Raw genomic sequence first — 19,319 nt, 5'->3', positions numbered from 1 at the left:
TACTTTTTAAGGTAAAAATAAATTTTAATAGTTCTAGCACCCCAAAAGATCATCCTATCTATCCTTTAGGTCCGTGTACTCCACTCTGGAGACCACTAGTTGAAATACACCTTGGAAACAATCTCTGCGACACTTCCCTTCCTCTGTTAGCTCCAAAGCTGCTCAGTGGACCTTATGGTATTACGTGTTTAGATGTCTCCTCCACTGTAAAAGAGCTCTTTCAAGGCTGGGGCAAAAGAGCAGTCATCTCTGGATGGTTTTTATTCATCTTCATACTCTTGTACTCCTTGGGCGTAACACAGTGTCCTACAGAGGTAACAGGAGATGGATAAATGCTCACTAAATAGACTCGAGTGAAGTTCAATTTGTTTCTTTTGGATGACTATTTAAGGAGAAATTCCTAGGGCTAGGGCACAAGAGGTAAGCTACAGGTTTGAAAACTACTTTCTGGCTGTATAAATTGAAGCAAGTTACTTCTCTTGTTCCTCAGTCTTCTTATCAGTAAAATAGAGGTAATAACAATATTGTACTTACTGTATAAGGAGTTCTGATATTATATGCCCCAAACACCAAGCACAATATCTGGAATGAGTTAGCTTTTATTATTATTGTTATTATTTGATACGGAGTCTTGCTCTGTCGCCCAGGTTGGAGTGCAGTGGCGCGCGATATCGGTTCACTGCAAGCTCCGCCTCCCAGGTTCCCGCCATTCTCCTGCCTCAGCCTCCCAAGTAGCTGGGACTATAGGCACCCGCCACCACGCCCAGCTAATATTTTATATTTTTGGTAGAGATGGGTTTCACCATGTTAGCCAGGATGGTCTTGATCTCCTGACCTCATTATCCACCCGCCTCGGCCTCCCAAAGTGCTGGGATTACAGGCGTGAACCACTGCGCTGGCCAACTTTTATTATTGACCAAAGAGCACAATTATTAAAATGGCTCTTCATAATGTTACCAAATTAAGCTCCTGCTGATGATTTCTAGTACAGTCAACAGGTCACTTTCTCACACTGACTTTGGTATAAACCGATTCTTTTACATAGTATATGAAGTGTCAGTCACAGTCAATCTCTTTTTGGCATTAAAGGCTGCCTACGAAGGGATAAATTTCTGCTGCTGCTTCAGAGCTTTTAAGTGTCCTGATTTTCTAGTTCTTTTGCTCTCAGCCCCAAAACTGCCTCCTCAAATCCTTCTGAAAGTGCGCATTTAGCTGTTGCTACTTACTTTTCTGTTAGATTACTTTCCTGTGGAATATACATAAAAGTCATTGACAAAAGGTAAAACAATTATTAGAAAGCATGAAGACAATAAAGATCCAAAATAAAGACGATTATTATAGAGCATAAAGACAATAAAGATCCAAAGCTAATATTCCTAGACACTTAATTTCAGAGAAATGAGTTCAATTATATTACTATTTTTTCTTTCGTTTTTTTTTTTTAAAGAGACAGGGTCTTACTCTGTCACCCAGTCTGGCGTGCAGTGGTGTGCTCATAGGTCAATGTAAACTCTAACTACTGACCTCAAGTGATCCTCCCACCTTGGCCTCCCAAAACACTTGGATTACAGGTGTGAGCCACCATGCCAGGCCAGTACTACAGAAAGCTGAGTGATCTTGTATAAAGAGGCTGCACTCAAATAGACTCTGGTGTAAATCTCATCCCTACTCTGTCATCTATGAATCATGTGACCTAGAGCCATATACTTAGCTGAAGACTTGTATTTTTCTCTTCATTTATTAAAAATAGGGCTAACAGTGCCTATCTTCTGGGGTTTTAAGGGACAAATGAACAGCTGCTCAATAAATGTAAGTTTATTTTCCCTTCCTGTTCATCTTTTTTGTTTGTTTGTTTGAGAGAAGGGGTCTCACTCTGTTGCCCAGGCTGGAGTGCAGTGGTGTGATCTCCACTCACTGCAACCTTCACCTCCCAGGTTCAAGTGATTTTCTTGCTTCAGCCTCCCAAGTAGCTGGGACTGTAGGTGTGCACCACCATGCCCAGTTCATTTTTGTATTTTTAGTAGAGATAGGGTTTTACCATGTTGGCCAAGCTGGTCTTGAACTCCTGACCTCAAGTTATCTGCCCACCTTGGCCTCCCAAAGTGCTGGGATTATAGGAGTGAGCCACTGTGCCCAGTCCCTTCCTGTTACTCTTCACTTTGACCTTCATATTGGAGGGCTTTCCTAAGCCTCATTACTAAACAACTTTTCCATCTCATGGTATCTGATGGTAAGTATCTGCAGCAGAGGCCGTATCTTATAACATTTTGAAGATCAGTACCCAGTAAGATTTAGTTGTTTTTTTTTTTTTCTTCCTGAGACAGGGTCTCATTCCCATTGCCCAGCCTGGAGTGTAGTGGCACAATCTTGGCTCACTGTAACCTTGACTTCCTGGGCTCAGGTGATCCTCCCAACTCAGCCTCTTGAGTAGCTGGGACTACAGGCATGTGCCATCATACCTGGCTAACTGCTGGACTCAAGCAATTTGCCCGCCTTGGCCCCCTAAATTCCTGGGATTATAGGCGTGAACCACCAAGCCCGGCCCATTTAGTGTATGTTTCATTTAATATGTATGTATGGCTGGGCACGGTGCCTCACGCCTGTAATCCTAGCACTTTGGGAGGATGAGGCCAGTGGATCATTTGAGACCAGGAATTCGAGACCAGCCTGGCCGACATGGTGAAATTCCGTGTCTACTAAAAATAAAAATATTAGCCACGTGTGGTGGTGCACACCTGTAATCCCAGCCACTCAGGAGGCTGAGGCACGAGAATCATTTGAACCTGGGAGGCGGAGGTTGCAGTGAGCTGAGATCACGCCACTGCACTCCAGCCTGGGTGACAGAGTGAGACTGTCTCTATCTGTCTGTCTATACTTTTTGAGACAGTCTCACTCTGCGCCCAGGACAGAGTAATTGAGGTCCTAGAAAGGGTTCTGTCTTGGACTGGTTTGGAAGAGTTCATGCTGGATTCATCTAAATAAACTGCATATCATATTCTATGTGCTACTTCATTATTATTATTTTCATAGAGATGGGGTCTCACTATGTTGACCAGGCTAGTCTTGAACTCCTGCCCTCAAGTGATCCTCCCATCTTAGCCTCCCGAAGTGGTAGGATTACAGGCATGAGCCACTGTGTCCGGGTTCTACTCCTATAGTTTCTTCTAGTTTCAGTTAAGCATGCTGCTAAGTGATTTTAAGCAAGTCACTTAATCACTCTAATGCAGTGCCCTCATTTGTAAAAACAGAACGATGGTTTCTCTTCTTATTTTACTGGATTGTTGTGAGGATCAAATGATATAATGCATGTCAAAGTGCTTCATAATTTGCAAAGTGCTATACAAATGCTTGTTATTAGTATAGAATACATGAAGCCATTGAATTGTGCACTTTCATTCTTATCTATAATCTTGTAGAGCACTCACCAATATCTTCCCATTACACTACTTGCCTGTTCTGTAACCCCTAGCCTTCCTTCATTTATTTTTTTCTAATTTCTTGGTTTATTGTTGCTTTGCTTTAGAATAACTGATCTCTACAAAGGACACTGTGATGAGCCTCAGAGGAAAACAGTTATACCAGTGGATGTGCTCACAACTAGGTATACACCATAGTACAAGGCATATGGTTTAGACTATAAGATAAAGCAAAGCAAAATGTATCAGGAGAGGTATGGAGTAGAGGCTACGAACAGGTGAGAACAGGAGATCTGAATCCTGGTTCTGCCTCTTTAACTTCATGGGCTTTGGGTAAATTAGGAAACATTTCTGGGCCTCAGTTTTCTCATCTTAAAATCGGAGGTGATAATGGTATTTATTTCATATAATTTTTATACATTTAACTGGGAAATTTTGTGTGAAGCATTTAAGAGCTTCTCCTGGCATATTGTGAACACCTAATAAATATTACTATTAGTTATTATAAACTGATAAACTGTTGACAGCAAGCAGGAAAGAGACAGTTGGAAAGTTCAGAGAAACAACTACTGAATATTAGTTTCAATAGCTTTGTATTGTCTCATAAGGTTCTCCCTCCTCAAGTCCTCATTTTAGATTGAAATATACATTTTTTCCCCTATAAAATTTCCTCTTGGCCAGATTTTTAAAAATAGCATCAGCTGAAAATATTTGAAGGCAGCAACAGTAAAGCTGCTAATCATATCCTTAAGGAAGACTATTTCTATACCTATTACATACAAGAGAATAGCCATGTTTCCAAATTGTATAACCTAAACATTTGTTATTTATTTTCCAGCTGGTATAACGATGAGTAGGGACGGGAACTATAGAAGAGGTAGGCACGATTTAAAGTTTTGCCTCACAGCATTTTAGGGAACAGCGGCAAAGGTCTTTCATAATAAACAGCATGGAGAGGCACCACAGGACAAGGTTGCCGAATTGAATTTGTTTTTAACATTCTTTACCCTCACCCATGGCATCCAGTAACCTTATGCTCTTTTCATTGCAAAGAACAAGAACCTCTACCGCTCTTAACGCTGTAAAACCTATTCTCAGGTTTGTGATTACAAACTGCCTGTTGGCCTCATCGGCCAAGCGATGTTTTTAGGTTGGTCTGCAGGGTTTGAAATATTGGTTATCAACATTTAAAAATACAGAGATTTCACACAAAAATCCAATTTTGGGGTTTCTTTTGGAAGGAAAAAAAATTGAACATCTGAGAACAGTGGACCCACATTCCTGAGGGCAACAATCTGCTAGAGCTGAGCAGCTGTTCCTTTTAGTTATGGCATGGATATTCCAATTTGCCATTTTCCCCATCATTCCCCATTGTCTTACACAAGGCCAGTCTCACTCATTTGCTTTATTTGTCTGGCCTCTGTAGCCATCTGAATCTGCAAACACTATCTGGACATTTCCTGTCTTCCATCAAAGCTTACTTTGCTCTGTCCCAAGTCCTTCATCAGTGTTTCAAAGCAAGAGCCAGGTAATCTGATCAAATATAGGTCCTTTTACTTGTGCTTTCTGGAGACAGCATCTTAACTGAAAGAGATGACTGCAGACAGAAATTACAGGAACCACTGGATTACAATCAGGATGGCAACTGTCTGTTCTACTTTCTCTATCTTGACGTAGCCATACCTCACTGTTCCAAAGCAGATCAAAGGAACTGGTTCTATCGTAGAACAATGGACGCTGGTCTTACATATGAAATCTACTCAAGCTGCACTTTTATAGATTACCCTAGTTCCAAAAGATCCAAAGCTACCACGGGCTCCTCTAACCCCCCATTTCCTCGGAGGCTTCAGGATATCCGGCCTGACGGCATTTCCCCTCACCTGCATTCGGGCCCGTTTTGCGCTGGGCAGTTGCGCCCAAGGAGCGCGCGCATCCAGCATGAGCTCATTTCTCATGGGCGTTTCCAGAGGCCCGGCCGGGCCGCGCACACCAAGCGCAGCGGGCCTCTCTATCAATGGCCCCCGAGGCTGGGCGGGGCGCGGCCGCCCAAAGAAGCTTTGTTCCCATTTTAGCGTCTGAGAGCTTGCTGCCGGCTGGGAAGGCCCCCTTTGTCCGTCAGGCCCTTTCGGGGAAGAGGCCGACACCCGGCACACGCGATCCCGAGCAGAGGGGAGCCTTGGGCGCGCAGAATTGGCTGCGCCCCGCCGAGAGCCTCCTGTGGATGGGGAGGACCCCTCTGCTCGCTTGAGCGCTTAGAGCCCAGCGCCGCCGACCGCAGCACTTTCCGATTTGCTGCGCCTAGGGCAGGCGGTCCCTATGTGCGGTTTCCACCGTAGTTGGAGGCAGCCGCAGGCGAGCCGTCGGGTCGTCAGCCACGACCCTAGTCGAGCATCTCCCAGCTCCTGGGACGGAGGCCGAAGGCCAATCACACTGCAGCTAGGTCTTGCGATTGGACGGCAGTGAGAGCCGATTGGCCGCCACCGCGAGTTTCGGGCTCCACCCTCTCCCTTTTGCCCCAACTCCAGCGCCTAAGCTTACGGCCAATGAGACGGCGCTTTATAGACGCCCTCCCTTCGCTTTCTTCACCCCACCTTGGAGAGGGAGGGGAAATCCTGACTGGCCAAACTGTCCTCGGAAGCCCCCTTCCCTTCACCAATCACCGAGGGAGGTACGCTCCCAGCGGAGTTTTCCAGCCAATTACAAAGCGGCGGCGGCGCCCAGCCGTGCAGTTTCACCAGCGTCTTTGGGTTTCACCGTCTTCAACTCTTCAAGCTTTTTCGTGAGGGCCGGCGACTCTGATTGGCCACTGTTGCCATTGTCGAATGTCTCCTCCAGCCAGCCACCGAACAAGGCGAATTCACCCTTTCCGTTCGGCTACCTTCGGCATTTTCCGCTCTTTGGGCGTGGCTTCCCAGCGTCACTTTCTAATTGGTTTCTCAGGCCGATCGGCTTTTTCCGGGAGGAGCCGCAAACAAACGACGTCCGTGATTGGCTCCGTTCGGGCTTCGACTACCAGCCGAAGCGGGCGAGCGTGTGGCTCGGGCGGCGATTCCCAGACGCCTGTTACGCGGGCGGCGGGGCGCTGGGCGGTGTAAGGCTGGGTGGGGGAGGAAGGAGGTGGAGGAAGAGTAGGAAGGGGGAGGGGGAGTGGGGAAGTGCAAGGCGGCTGCGCAGACAGCGCTCCTCACACAGAGCAGCCCCTGACCCGGGCGAATGCGGGCTTGTGCCGCCGCTGCCGCCGCCGCCGGGGCCGAGTGACAAAGGAAGGAAGGAAGGAAGGAAGCGAGGAGGAGCCGGCCCCGCAGCCGCTGACAGGGTTCTGGGCTGGGGGCAAAGCGCGGACACTTCCTGAGCGGGCACCGAACAGAGGCGAGGGGCGGGAGGGCGGCCGAGCTGTTGCCGCGGACGGGGGAGGGGGCCCCGAGGGACGGAAGCGGTTGCCGGGTTCCCATGTCCCCGGCGTATGGGGAGCAGTCGAGGAGCCGCTGCCTGGGGTCTGAAGGGAGCTGCCTCCGCCACCGCCGCCGCCATGGCCGCTGGATCCAGCCGCCGCCTGCAGCTGCTCCTGGCGCAATGAGGAGCGGAGCCGCCGCCACCGCCCGCCTCTGACTGACTCGCGACTCCGCCGCCCTCCAGTTCGCCGGGCCCGCGCCGTCAGCCCGCCGGATCCCACGGCTGCTGGAGCTGCAGCGTTTCCCGTCGCATCTCCGAGCCACCCCCTCCCTCCCTCTCCCTCCTACCCATCCCCCTTTCTCTTCAAGCGTGAGACTCGTGATCCTTCCGCCGCTTCCCTTCTTCATTGACTCGGAAAAAAAATCCCCGAGGAAAATATAATATTCGAAGTACTCATTTTCAATCAAGTATTTGCCCCCGTTTCACGTGATACATATTTTTTTAGGATTTGTCCCCTTTTTTCTCTCCTCCCAGGAAAGGGAGGGGAAGGAATTGTATTTTTTCCCCAGCCCTAAATCATCTATATGTTAAATATCCGTGCCGATCTGTCTTGAAGGAGAAATACATCGCTTGTTTTGTTTTTTATAGTATACAAAAGGAGTGAAAAGCCAAGAGGACGAAGTCTTTTTTTTTTTTCTTCTGTGGGAGAACTTAATGCTGCATTTATCATTAACCTAACACCCCAACATAAAGACAAAAGGAAGAAAAGGAGGAAGGAAGGAAAAGGGGATTCGCGAAGAGAGTGATCATGTCAGGGCGGCCCAGAACCACCTCCTTTGCGGAGAGCTGCAAGCCGGTGCAGCAGCCTTCAGCTTTTGGCAGCATGAAAGTTAGCAGTGAGTATTGATTTTATTTTACGCCCCTTTTCCACCTCGCCCTTAAAATAAGAAATCTCGGAATACCAGAATCTGAAAATATTAGACCTCCTAATATAACAAACAGGCAATGGAAAAGGGCAAAACCTGTCTTCAGTCAAGGATGAAGCAGCTCCCTCTTTACTCCTCCCATACCCCCTCCCCCGGTCTCATTAACCTTGAATTGAGATAATATGATTTTTATTTGGATGATTCGATTTGAAACTGCTTTCTTACACTTTTCTTGCTGTTGGTAGTCAGTTTCATCAAGTGCTTGAGTGTTTCCACGTTAGTGATGACTGTGTTTACTTGCCCATCCTTTAGAATAAAGAGAAGGACAAGATTTGGTTAATAAACCATTGTGCACATTTGCAGAATGTATGTCGTTTGGAATGAGAGGGTATTTTAGGTCTCAGGGTTTATCATAGTTTGGTATACTTAATAGAGATATTAAATGTCCCACCCTCCCAACATTTTTTTCTTGTCTGTATGACTACACATATTATTTGTTCTTAATCTGTGGATGAACTTGCTCAGTAACCATTCACATTTGGAGGCTGCCATTGATTTCTCTCTTTAGAAGGGACTAGTGGGAGCCAATAAATACCCAGCAGCAGTAGCATCTCTGTATGCATTTGTGTTCAATTGGATTAGTGGTTTGATGTGTTCTCTCTTAACCTTCTTGTTTTGACATTAGCAACCTGCCACCATATAATTTATATTCAATCAAAAGGTAACATGGAAGTATTAATAGGTCCAGGTTTTGATTGAGATTTGTTTTGTCATAGTGCCAAATACTAAGTTAAATGTTGTCACTGGCTCATTACATTTAAGTTCAATTTTGGAGTACTGTTGCACTCCTGTTAAATGTTCTGGGGGGTTCCTTAGAAAGGACGATTTAAAACACTCGCGTTAGTTTCCATCACATTTAGATAACTGTGGATTTAGTTAGAAGAATGTGGATTTAGTCCTTTCCATTTTGGCTTTTGCAGATGGCTGTGGTCCTAGAAATAATAGGGATATTTGGGCTGTGTTCAGGGTTTTGGATAGACTACTCTTGTCCTGGGTTTGTGCTGTAAAGTATGCTTTTGAAGTGTTTAGTATATACTAAGTATCTAATGTTCCAGTGTATCTCTATTTATGGAGAAGTTCATGTGGTGTTTAATGACAGCTTGTTTAAACATACTTTCAGAATTTAACAAAAATATCTATGTTGTTTCCTTATTGTGGGAAAGAGGGTCATCATGAGGGCAAAGAAATTACTGTGTTGCCTAGAAGAACTGAGAGAACTAAAGAACTGAGATTTTAAGAACCGACACACACAAAAAACATGTATGTTATGTGAAATTGATTATATTCTTAGGCAACATAAAATGATCACTTTTAGTTGAACTCGATTTCAGTTCGTGTTGGCTTTGGGAACTAGCCTGAAACAGAGTAGTCTAGGTAATAGCTGAATGGGAGATTATTTTTCAAAGTTAATTTTTTTTTTCCCGGTGGTTTGCAAGTAGAGAATGCCGGGGTAGGAAAAGAGGACAGCTGATTATGCATCTTTCCGGGAAGAGTCGTGCTTTCTAAGCGCTTCGTGGAGTCATTTGAAAAATATTTTAAAATTCCGGGGTAATTTTCAGCTATGATGATACAAATCTTATAATAACTACTTAAGAGCCTCTTGTGGTACTGGAGTGTTTGTATGTTTTACATCTTGGTAATATAGTTTGAAAACCAGTCAATCAATTTCAGCTAATTGATTTATTAGCTTTATTTCAGAGATCTATAATGCTAGATTATAATGATACATTTTGGGACTTTTCATTTTCTTTCCAGGATTTTCTTTGAAAATGACTTTGGAATTCTTGATAATGCAGATACGAACTAAGGATGGAGTAACTCTTTTAAAATATATAGATGGAAATGTTTATTTTCCAATTACCGTATAGGTCAATTTAGAATTTAGAAAGTTGGAGTTTAGTGTTAATTATGTGTTTTTGACAGCTTTGACTTTAAAAACATTTAAAAGAAAGGGGAGTCTTTAAGCATTTGTTAGGATGCTAGCATTCTAAGGAACCCCTGTTGAAAACAGAGACATAAGAAATTGTAGTCCTTGCTCTCAAAAGCTTATTTAGTTGTAGAGGGAGGCTATGGGAAAAAAAATTAAAACAATAGCATGATGACTGCAAGATTGTAAAATACAAATTGAATCATTTGTTCAGAGGGGCAAAGAGTAAAAGGGTGAGACTGATGGGTGGGAGAGGAAAGACTTCCTGCGGACAAGGTGTATTAAGACTGATATTAAAGGAGGTCGTAACTTGAACTGGTAGAAAAGCATGAAAGGTCTAGGTGGAAGGAGTGTACCAAGGCACAAAGATGATGAGTTTTGCATGAGAGGCAATAATCAAGCTGGCAAATCTGAGTTAAAGGGGCCTATGTAAGAACATAAGAACAAATGGAATTTGAGAAATAAGAGAAAGTTAGCTGATGGAGGGCAGAGGGGTTCTGTAAAAGTTTGATTGAGATTCAAAAGAGATCTGGATTTACTGTTGGCTGCTGAACAAGATGTAAGATGATTTTTGCAGTTGAATTAATGAATTATAGTAGAGAGATGCTAGAGCCTTTTTAGGGAGCTAGTAGGGTATGTTGTGAATCATGAGGGACTAAAGTAAAATGTGAAAATGGGGTGAAAGGAACAGGTTTGAGGGACAGTGTGAATGAAGAACTGGCAGAACTTCATACTGGACTGAAGTGGAATATTTGTGAAGGAGTCAAGAGTTAAAAATAAATTCTGATGTTACTGGCCTGGAAGACTTCACTGCTGAGTTATATTGTTAATTGTAATGGGAAAATTGAGAAAGTGCTGAGGTGAGAGGGTAGGTGAGTTCACTTTCTTAAAATTTATTATACAATAAGTTCCCTTGAAATTCAGACAGCAGTTACTGGCAATGATATTTGACTTCCTAGTCTATTAATTGCACAGTTTCTGATTTTTCTACACCTAAAAATGTTGAATTTATATTTGGGAGGAGTAAACTAAGGGCTTTTATTTAAATGCTTTTCATCAAATTCCTATTTTTTTTTTTTTAAATACAGCTTCAAAAGCCTCACACTTGAAACCTAGTTATAATAGTTTCATGATAGTTTATTTCAAAACAATGAAAACACTTTGTGGACTAAACTGTGACAGAAACATTTTAGATATTTTATGTAGCCATTAATCTTTGATATGTGCTTAAAACTTGTTTTTTTTTTATAAATAATGATATTATTTTAAATGCAAGATTTATTTAGGAATAAAGTATTGAGAAGCCTTCACGTTGTGAAGACTCCAGAATAAATTAAAAGTTGATTTTATAACAAGTAGTTTTTGCCCTTTTTGTTGAGTTTACGCATTAACCCCAAATTTAAATCAGTATATTTGAAATACTACTTTTTACTTGCTGTAGTGAAACCAATGTTTCATTTTTGTTCACTTCCAAGTTTACATGTAATTAAATAAATGTTTATAAAGTTTTCCTTTAGAATCACATGATAGTTTACTCAATAGGGAAAGTAAGTGACCGTGGCACTTTTGGTTAAAATATTAGTAATAAATCTTTTTGGTATACAGTTGGAGAATATTTAGCTAGTTGTTTAGGTTTAATGCTTAAATATAAGATTTAGAAAGATGAAAATAAGTCTGTATCACTTAAGTTGTTTCTTCATATAAAACTTTTTTAAATCAAAATTTCTATTAGCAAAGAGAGATTAATAGTAGCTGCATATTATTCTTCAGTATTAGGTCATATGGTGATTAAAGCCAAATAATAGGTAGCAACTTAGAGTTTCCCTATTCCCCTGGGAAGTTTAATCTCTTTACGACATCTAAAAATTAGGTGGTTAGAGTTTAGCCCATTTCTTGATAATCCTGTGTTAATGTGGAAAAGAGTTCACGTGTGAGACTGAAAACCAGAACCTTATTTTCAGTCATTTCCCAACCCGACTTACCCAGAGTTGTTAAAACATTTAAGATATTTAAGAATTATATGCTTTCTTGTTGCATGCACCTGTAGAATGCTAATTGTGAAGTGACAATAAGTCACAGGCGAAAGGAAAAACTTCAAGGGATCCCAGAGATTCACAAATCACCTTATGGCTGATCGGGAACTGCATTTAGAAAATGAGGTGACATCTTCTCATTTCGCTGGCAAAGTTCAGCTAAAAATCAGTACTTGCACCCTTTACTGTCTATCCCATATATTAGAATTGAGTTGCAGGTGTGAGATAATACTTGGGAGAAACAGCAAGGCTGGGAAAGTCAGAGATTTTGTTCCAGCAGCAGAGTCTAAAGAGTGGGAGAGCCCTATTTGTGTGTGCACTTTATGCATAGAGAAGGCTGTGAAACGTGCGTGTGTTGACCCTGTTGTCACAGTTCCATACTTTTAAATAAGACCCATGAGGTTGAGACAGGGATGGAAAGGACAGGATGTGAGATTGTGGTGCCTCTTGTGTTGCTCCACCCTATAATGGAGAATGGAGGGGCAGAATGCTTGCGTGGGTGAGACAGGAGTGTGTGTTGGTACTAACAGGACCAACCGGGTTCCCCGGATATTGTTCTACTAAGAACATAATCACCATGATAAGTAAATTAATTTGTTGGAATGTTTATCATCATTTTCTAGCTGATTTTTTTTTGGGGGGGGTGGTGGAAGGGGAGTTTTGCCCGATTTTAAGAATAAAAGCATTTTCATTGTTCAGAAGAAGAGCATTTTTATTAAAGCGGAGGTTGCACTCTTGGCTTTTTATCTTAAGTTATACAAATTATCCTTGGTTATACAAATCAAATTGCTTTTGAAATTTGTTGAGTGTAATGTATAAATGCATATTTATATAAAAACCTGTGTGAATAGAACAGCAAGGAAAAACTGAGGGTAGAGTTAAATAACAGTTTGTTTTCCCTGAAGTTTTTTACCTTTAAATTTATATAAAAAGGAATATTTATTCCATTTTGCATTATTGAATTTTCTAGTTTTTTTAATGAGCTAATAGTACATAATGGACATTTTTAGTAAATCATTCTAATATACTTGTGACTGTAATGCGTTTGATGTGGTATAAGATTTAGAAACACAATTTAGTTCAGCTGGGCATGGTGGCTTATGCCTATAATCCCAACACTTTGGGAGGCCGAGGCGGGTGGATCACGAGGTCAGGAGATCGAGACCATCCTGGCCAACATGGTGAAACCCTATCTCTACTACAAATACAAAAATTAGGCGGGGGGGCATGGTGACGTACGCCTGTAGTCCTAGCTACTCAGGAGGCTGAGGCAGGAGAATCGCTTGAACCCATGAGGTGGAGGTTGCAGTGAGCCGAGATCGTGCCACTGCACTCCAGCCTGGGCCACAGAGTGAGATTCCGTCTCAAAAAAATACAAAAAAACACAATTTAGTCGATTTGGGTTCTTAGTTTATAATCCCCCTTCCCATTTTTGCTTATATTTTGGGAAGACAGGTCAACTTCCAAACAATGTGCAGGTTCCAATTTTGTACGTGATTAAATCTTACATTTTTTGTATTGAATAGTTTTCCTAGCATTTTTGGTTTGATCACTTGAAGTAATGATGTATTTGTCTTGAAACTAGTTTTGTCAAACCAACTTTTTATTTTCAGAGTACCATGGTTAGTTAACAGCACAAAGCCAAGTCCTTAACATGTTCCCTTAATAACATGATCTGAGGTTAATTTCTTGATTCTTATTTCAAATCAATTTAGTAATAAAAAGTTCATGTTTCTTTTTTTTTTTTTTTTTTTGAGATGGAGTCTCACACTGTTGCCCGGGCTGGAGTGCCATGGTGCCATCTGGGCTCACTGCAGCCTCTGCCTCCCAGGTTCAAGCAGTTTTCCTGCCTCAGCCTCCTAAGTATTTGGGATTACAGGTGCCTGCCACCACACCTGGCTAATTTTATGTATTTTTAGTAGAGACAGGTTTCACTATGTTGGCCAGGCTGGTCTCAAACTCCTGACCTTGTGATCTTCCCACCTTGGCCTCCCAAAGTACCAGGATTACAGGCGTGAGCCACCACATGTGGCCGAACTAAATTGTGTTTCTAATTTAGTTTCCCCAAAGAAGAACAGCTATGCATCAATGTGGAATTGGGCTATTTGTAATCTCACCTTATTGGAATTGGCTGGTAGTTGACAGTAAACCAGGAGCTCTCCTGAGCAGCTAATATCTGCAGGCAAATGGAGTATAAACTTTGCTCATAGGTTAGTCTTCAGGCTTTTATTAATGGTTCTTTGTTATTATTTAACACATAGTTGTAATTCATTGAGTGGTCTGGTTTTTTTGAAATCACAAATCAGAGGGGAATGGATAGATACTGATTAAGCATTATGCTACTGAAAAGAATGGATGATTTGAGGAAACAAGCATATTAGGATTACTTAGTGTATGTAGCATATGTAAGTTCATACAGATCCAGGGTAAATCACTCTGATAATTGTGATTATTATCAGTTCACCCAGAGAAATTTTTTTTTTTTGGAGACAGGGTCTCGCTGTGTTGCCTATGCCTAGTCTGGAGTGCAGTGGTGCAGTCTTGGCTCACTGCAGCCTCTGCCTCCTGGGCTTGGTGATCTTTTAACCTCAATCTCTGGAGTAGCTGGGACTATAGGCACGCGCCAATATGCCTGGCTAATTTTTGTAGTTTTTGTAGACAGGGGGTTTTGCCATCTTGCCCAGGCTGGTCTTGAACTCCTGGAGTCAAGCAGTTCTGCCTCAGCCTCCCAAAATGCTGGGATTACAGTCATGAGCCACTGTACCCATCCGAGAATATTAATTCTGTTTTAAAGAGGCAGGAGGTAGAAAAATCTCTTCTGGAGACCTGGGCTTCTGCATAAGCTACATAAAACATCTGTAATTTGTTGATCACTGAAGTGATGAAGAGAACTGGGTTATCTCTGTCTAATTCACCATCTTCTAGCTGAATTTCAGCAATATGAATAAAGGTACTAAAGTCTTTAGTGTGCTAGCCCAAGGTATTGTTTCCAACTCTTTCTTCCATTGTCCATCTACATTTATTAACTCAGCAGCAGAGTTTTATCTGATTTAAGATTTGTTATCTTACTGTTTCTGTTTTTTTTTTCCCCCCCTCCTTGGTATATATGGAATTGCTACTTGGATTTTGGCTGGCTCATACCTTTTGTTTGTGGACTGCTTAGAAGGCACTGCATGGAGTCATTTAAGCTTTCTTATGAATTATGAATAGCTATTTAGAGAGGAACTTTACTAGATACATTTATGGTCTATGAGAATTGAAAAGCTGGGTATCTTAATTCTTGGGCTGAAGAAAAAGGGTGATAGTGGCAAAGTAGTTTTTCTTTTGGAGGTCTGAGAAATTCTTAGGGGCTTAATTGGCTAATATAACTAGAAAGGTTGGGTGTTCTAGATTTTTTTCGAAGGAAAGGTATCTTCTTTAAGTGCAATGCTGTCTACTTCCTGTTACTTTATAAAATTAACCAATTTTACTTTTTTTTTAAACTTTATTTTATTTTATTTTATTTTTTGAAACGGAATATCACTCTGTTGCCCAGGCTGGAGTGCAGTGGCACAATCTTGGCTCACTGCAACCTCCACCTCCCTGGTTCAAGCAATTCCCCTGCCTCAGCCTCCGGATTAACTGGGATTATGGGCATATGCCACCATGGCCCGCTAATTTTTTTAGTATTTGTAGTAGAGACGGGGTTTCACCTTGTTGGCCAGACTAGTCCCAAACTCCTGACCTCAGGCAATCTGCCGACCTCGGCCTCGCAAATGCAGCAAAATCAGTCAATATTTTTAAATTGATTAACACTTTCTTCATGACTTGTGTTGAAGTTGTTGAGTTGAGTCAGGTAAATTTCTGATGCTAGATTTTGAGTATGTGGTGTGAGCACCTGAAGAGTTAGAGGTACTGGTATTATGTGTGACATAGACTGATAATATTTGCAGGGACATTTGCCCCAGTGGAATTGCAGGGTTTTCATACTCTACACATTACTTAAATTATGAAAGAAAGGGGGAAGCTTTGAGTTGGTAGAGTTTTAATAATAAGATATAATTACATGTATATGGAAGATCAATGTACTGTATATCATATTTTCATAACATACGGCAATAATGGCAGTAATTATTGAGTGCAGTGTGCCGGATAATTGCATGTTTTATTTACTTATTTTGCTTTAAATTTTACAAAATGTAATTTACTCACATGGTTCAAAATTTTAAAGATATTCAGTGAAGTCTTCCTTCTCTCTTGCTCTGCAACAACCGGTTCTCTTTCCTGGAGACCACTGGCATTACAATTTCTCATGTGTCCTTTCATAGGTATTCTGAATCTTTACAGATTACTGATTTCTATGGTAGACTTGCATTTTGTGTATACATACATAAATTAACAATAGCTTTAGCAGAAGTGTTAGAATTAAAACAAATTTAAATCACTAACTCTAGAAAATTGCTATTTTTCAACCTATTAAGTTAGTAAATATTTATGTCTCTGAATGTAAGTTAGTTGGAGAATAAGTGCAACAATGACAGAGCTCCTCTCGTGGCAATTAGAGGTAAAATGTTAATAGTCCTAACCAGTGAACAATTAATAGCACATTTAAAATAGATGTTTATTTTATGGTAAAGGAAAAGACAAAGGATGATTTTTTAACTTTCTATTTTTCTAACATCTCAGATGAGAAAACCTGTTCTCTTGAGAGATCAGAGGCGCAGAGTGCGTCAATGTCAATGAAGCCTGTGCCTTTTACCTCTTTAAGAGCGTATGGTTTCATTCTGCTCCTAAATCAAGCACCCCTTAGTTGTTGAATAAAAATTACTTTTATAAAAGAATATATTTATGATTTAAAGAAATCAAATAGTACAGAAGGGCTTATGATGGAAAGTAATCTGTCTTCCAGTCCTACTTCTTAGAAGCAACATTGGCTATGACAGCTGTTTCCTCTAGTAGTTTTTATCATATTCATATTTTTAATTATATGCTTTTTATCTGTTTCTTAAAATTAATTTTTTTTTGTCTTATAGTGGTAGACATCATTTATTGTCATGCCCATCTCCCTTTTGCTTTCATACTGATATACCACTATTTAAAAACTATTATTTAAATTATTATGCAAATTCTCAGTATGTAGACATGGAACAGTATTCTGTGTAGAAACAAGTAGTACACAGTGATCATGTTTCCTTATGAGAATAGTTTTATTGAGATATAATTCACATACCGTAACATTCATTTTTTCAGTTCACAGGTGTTCACAGACTTGTGTAACCATCCCAACCATCTAATTTTAGAGCACTTTTATCATTTCAGAAATAAAGCTTATACCCATTAGCATTCATTCCCTATGTTCCCCTTCCCCACAGCTCTAGGCAACCACTAGTCCACTCTCTGTCTTTATAGATTTGCCTGTTCTGGACATTTCATATAAATGGATTTATGTAATATGTGGCCATTTATGACTGTTTTGCTTAGCATAATGTCTTCAGGGTTCTCTCATGTTATAGCATGTATTAGTGCTTCATTCCTTTTTATTGCTGAATAACATTTCATTGTATGGAAATCCCACGATTTGTTTATTAGTTGATGGACATTTGGGTTGTTTTTGCTTTTTTGACTAGTATGAATATGCTGCTGTGAACATTTGTGTGCAAGTTTTTGTGTGGACATAACGTATGTACGTACCTAAGTAGTGGAATGGCTGGGTGATAATGGTAACTTTCTGTTTAAGGTGTTAAGGAGCTATTAAGCTGTTTCAAAGTGGCAGTCACATGTTTCCTTTGCTTTTAATCTTTTTAGACTTCATTGTTGCCATTTTCTTTCTTTCTTTTTTTTTTGTACTGATTGTAATAATTATAATCTCAATTCTTCCCCCCAAATGTACCCATTTATCAGACATTCTCTGAATTTCTACCTGCCTTCTGCCCCCTTTCTTTTCCTGGAGCCGTCGTCGAACTGCTGGGATCTGACCTGGTTGTTCTCCAGGCCCCGTTGTACAGCTGTCATCCTCTGACTTCTTTCATTGCTCTTCAGGGTTGGCTCTCCAGTTTCCTGGATCCCATGTCTTTGTATCATTGAATAGTTCTCATCCGATAACTGTTTGATAAATATACCTGGAAAAGTTGTTCATTGTTTTTTTCCATATTTGTTCCAAAAGGTCAGTTAAGAAGCTATACACCTTTTGGGCAGATATCCTCACCCTTGCAGTATCTAGATACTGAGAAATAGATGCTCGAAGTTTACTTTGTATCATTTTATCAAGTGATTACCATGCCAATATGAGGCAAGTACAAAAATCTGAAAAATATTAATATTAAGTAATTGTTTAGACTAGAGCTTTTCAGAAGAAATATAAGCCAAAAATGTGAATTATATATATAATTTTAAATTTTCTATGAATCACTTTGAAAAATAGACACAAGTGAAATTAATTTTAGTAATATATTTTATTTAACCTAGTGTATCCAAACTAATAATATATCAAGATGTAACCAATATAAAAATTATTGAGATATTTTACATTCTTTTTTTGGGTAGTAAATCTTTATAACCTAGTGAGTGTTTTACACTTAAAGAACATACTAATTTGGGGTTCGGGCGCGTTGGCTCATGCCTGTAATCTCAGCACTTTGGGAGGCTGAGGCGGGTGGATAACAAGGTCAGGAGTTCAAGACATGCCTGGCCAAGATGGTGAAACCCCCATCTCTACTAAAAATACGAAAATTAGCTGGGCATGGTGGCGCACACCTGTAATCCCAGCTACTTGGGAAACTGAGACAGAGAATTGCTTGAACCTGGGAGGCAGAGGTTGCAGTGAGCTGAGATTGTGCCACTGCACTCCAGCCTGGGTGACACAGCAAGACTCTTTCTCAACAATAACGAAAAAGAACATACTAATTTGAGCTAGCCGCATTTCAAGTGTTCATTAGCCGCATGTTGCTAGTAGTTACTGTATTGGACAGTGCAGGCTTAGAATTTTGTCCAGGAATTATATTATTTTTGTTATTCTTAAGTAATGGAAAAGATGTGTGTGGTTTAAAAACATTTCATTGATTTGTGCCTTTGTTGTTAATCATGTTTTCAGCTTATTTTTAAATTTTATATCACATTAAAAGAGGCTGAAGATTGTTGATTTTCAGAAAGGGGCTTGCTGTAGGGTGGGTAGTGATTCTTTCCACTCTTATTTAGTAAAACTGTTAAAATAGCTATTGAAATTTTTGCTGTTAAGATAATTAGACGTTGGCCCCAATGGAATTTTATCCATGCAAATATATTTCGTCAAATGTTATTTCCCCTTGCTGTTTCAAAGACCTGGCTGGCTTTCAGTCTCAGATACCACTTCAACTCCTATTCATGCTTACCACAAGGCATGAAATTCACTTGCATATGACTCCTTTGGCACTTTCTGTGGCCCTTCTAATGTTCTTCCTTGTATTCTCGTTAACGTGTCTTGTTTCTCCGTAGGAGATTGTAAGTTCCAACATGACATAAAAATGTTTTATGCATCTTTGTATTTCCTGCAGTGTGGAGCACAGTCCTTTTTGTATTGGGACACTTAGTACATATTCTAGTTGAAGGC

General features: G+C 40.8%; 1 protein-coding gene across 4 annotated transcripts in view; it reads left to right on the top strand.

The window, feature by feature from the left end:
- Positions 1 to 6,602: 6,602 nt before the first annotated feature.
- The window catches only part of GSK3B (glycogen synthase kinase 3 beta), a 261,869-nt gene continuing 249,152 nt past the window's right edge, over positions 6,603 to 19,319 (top strand). For 3 of the 4 annotated variants that reach the window (XM_023214262.3, XM_023214255.3, XM_023214246.3), the window contains exon 1: positions 6,603 to 7,705. In XM_023214262.3, the coding sequence (XP_023070030.1) occupies positions 7,618 to 7,705 (88 nt within the window). In that variant the 5' untranslated portion in view covers positions 6,603 to 7,617. The remainder of the gene's footprint in view (positions 7,706 to 19,319) is intronic. The other variant, XM_023214237.3, reaches the window with a different exon arrangement.

Source organism: Piliocolobus tephrosceles, chromosome 2 (assembly GCF_002776525.5).
Source record: "Piliocolobus tephrosceles isolate RC106 chromosome 2, ASM277652v3, whole genome shotgun sequence".
NCBI lineage: Eukaryota > Metazoa > Chordata > Mammalia > Primates > Cercopithecidae > Piliocolobus > Piliocolobus tephrosceles.
This window is presented reverse-complemented; position numbering and strand designations above follow the sequence as displayed.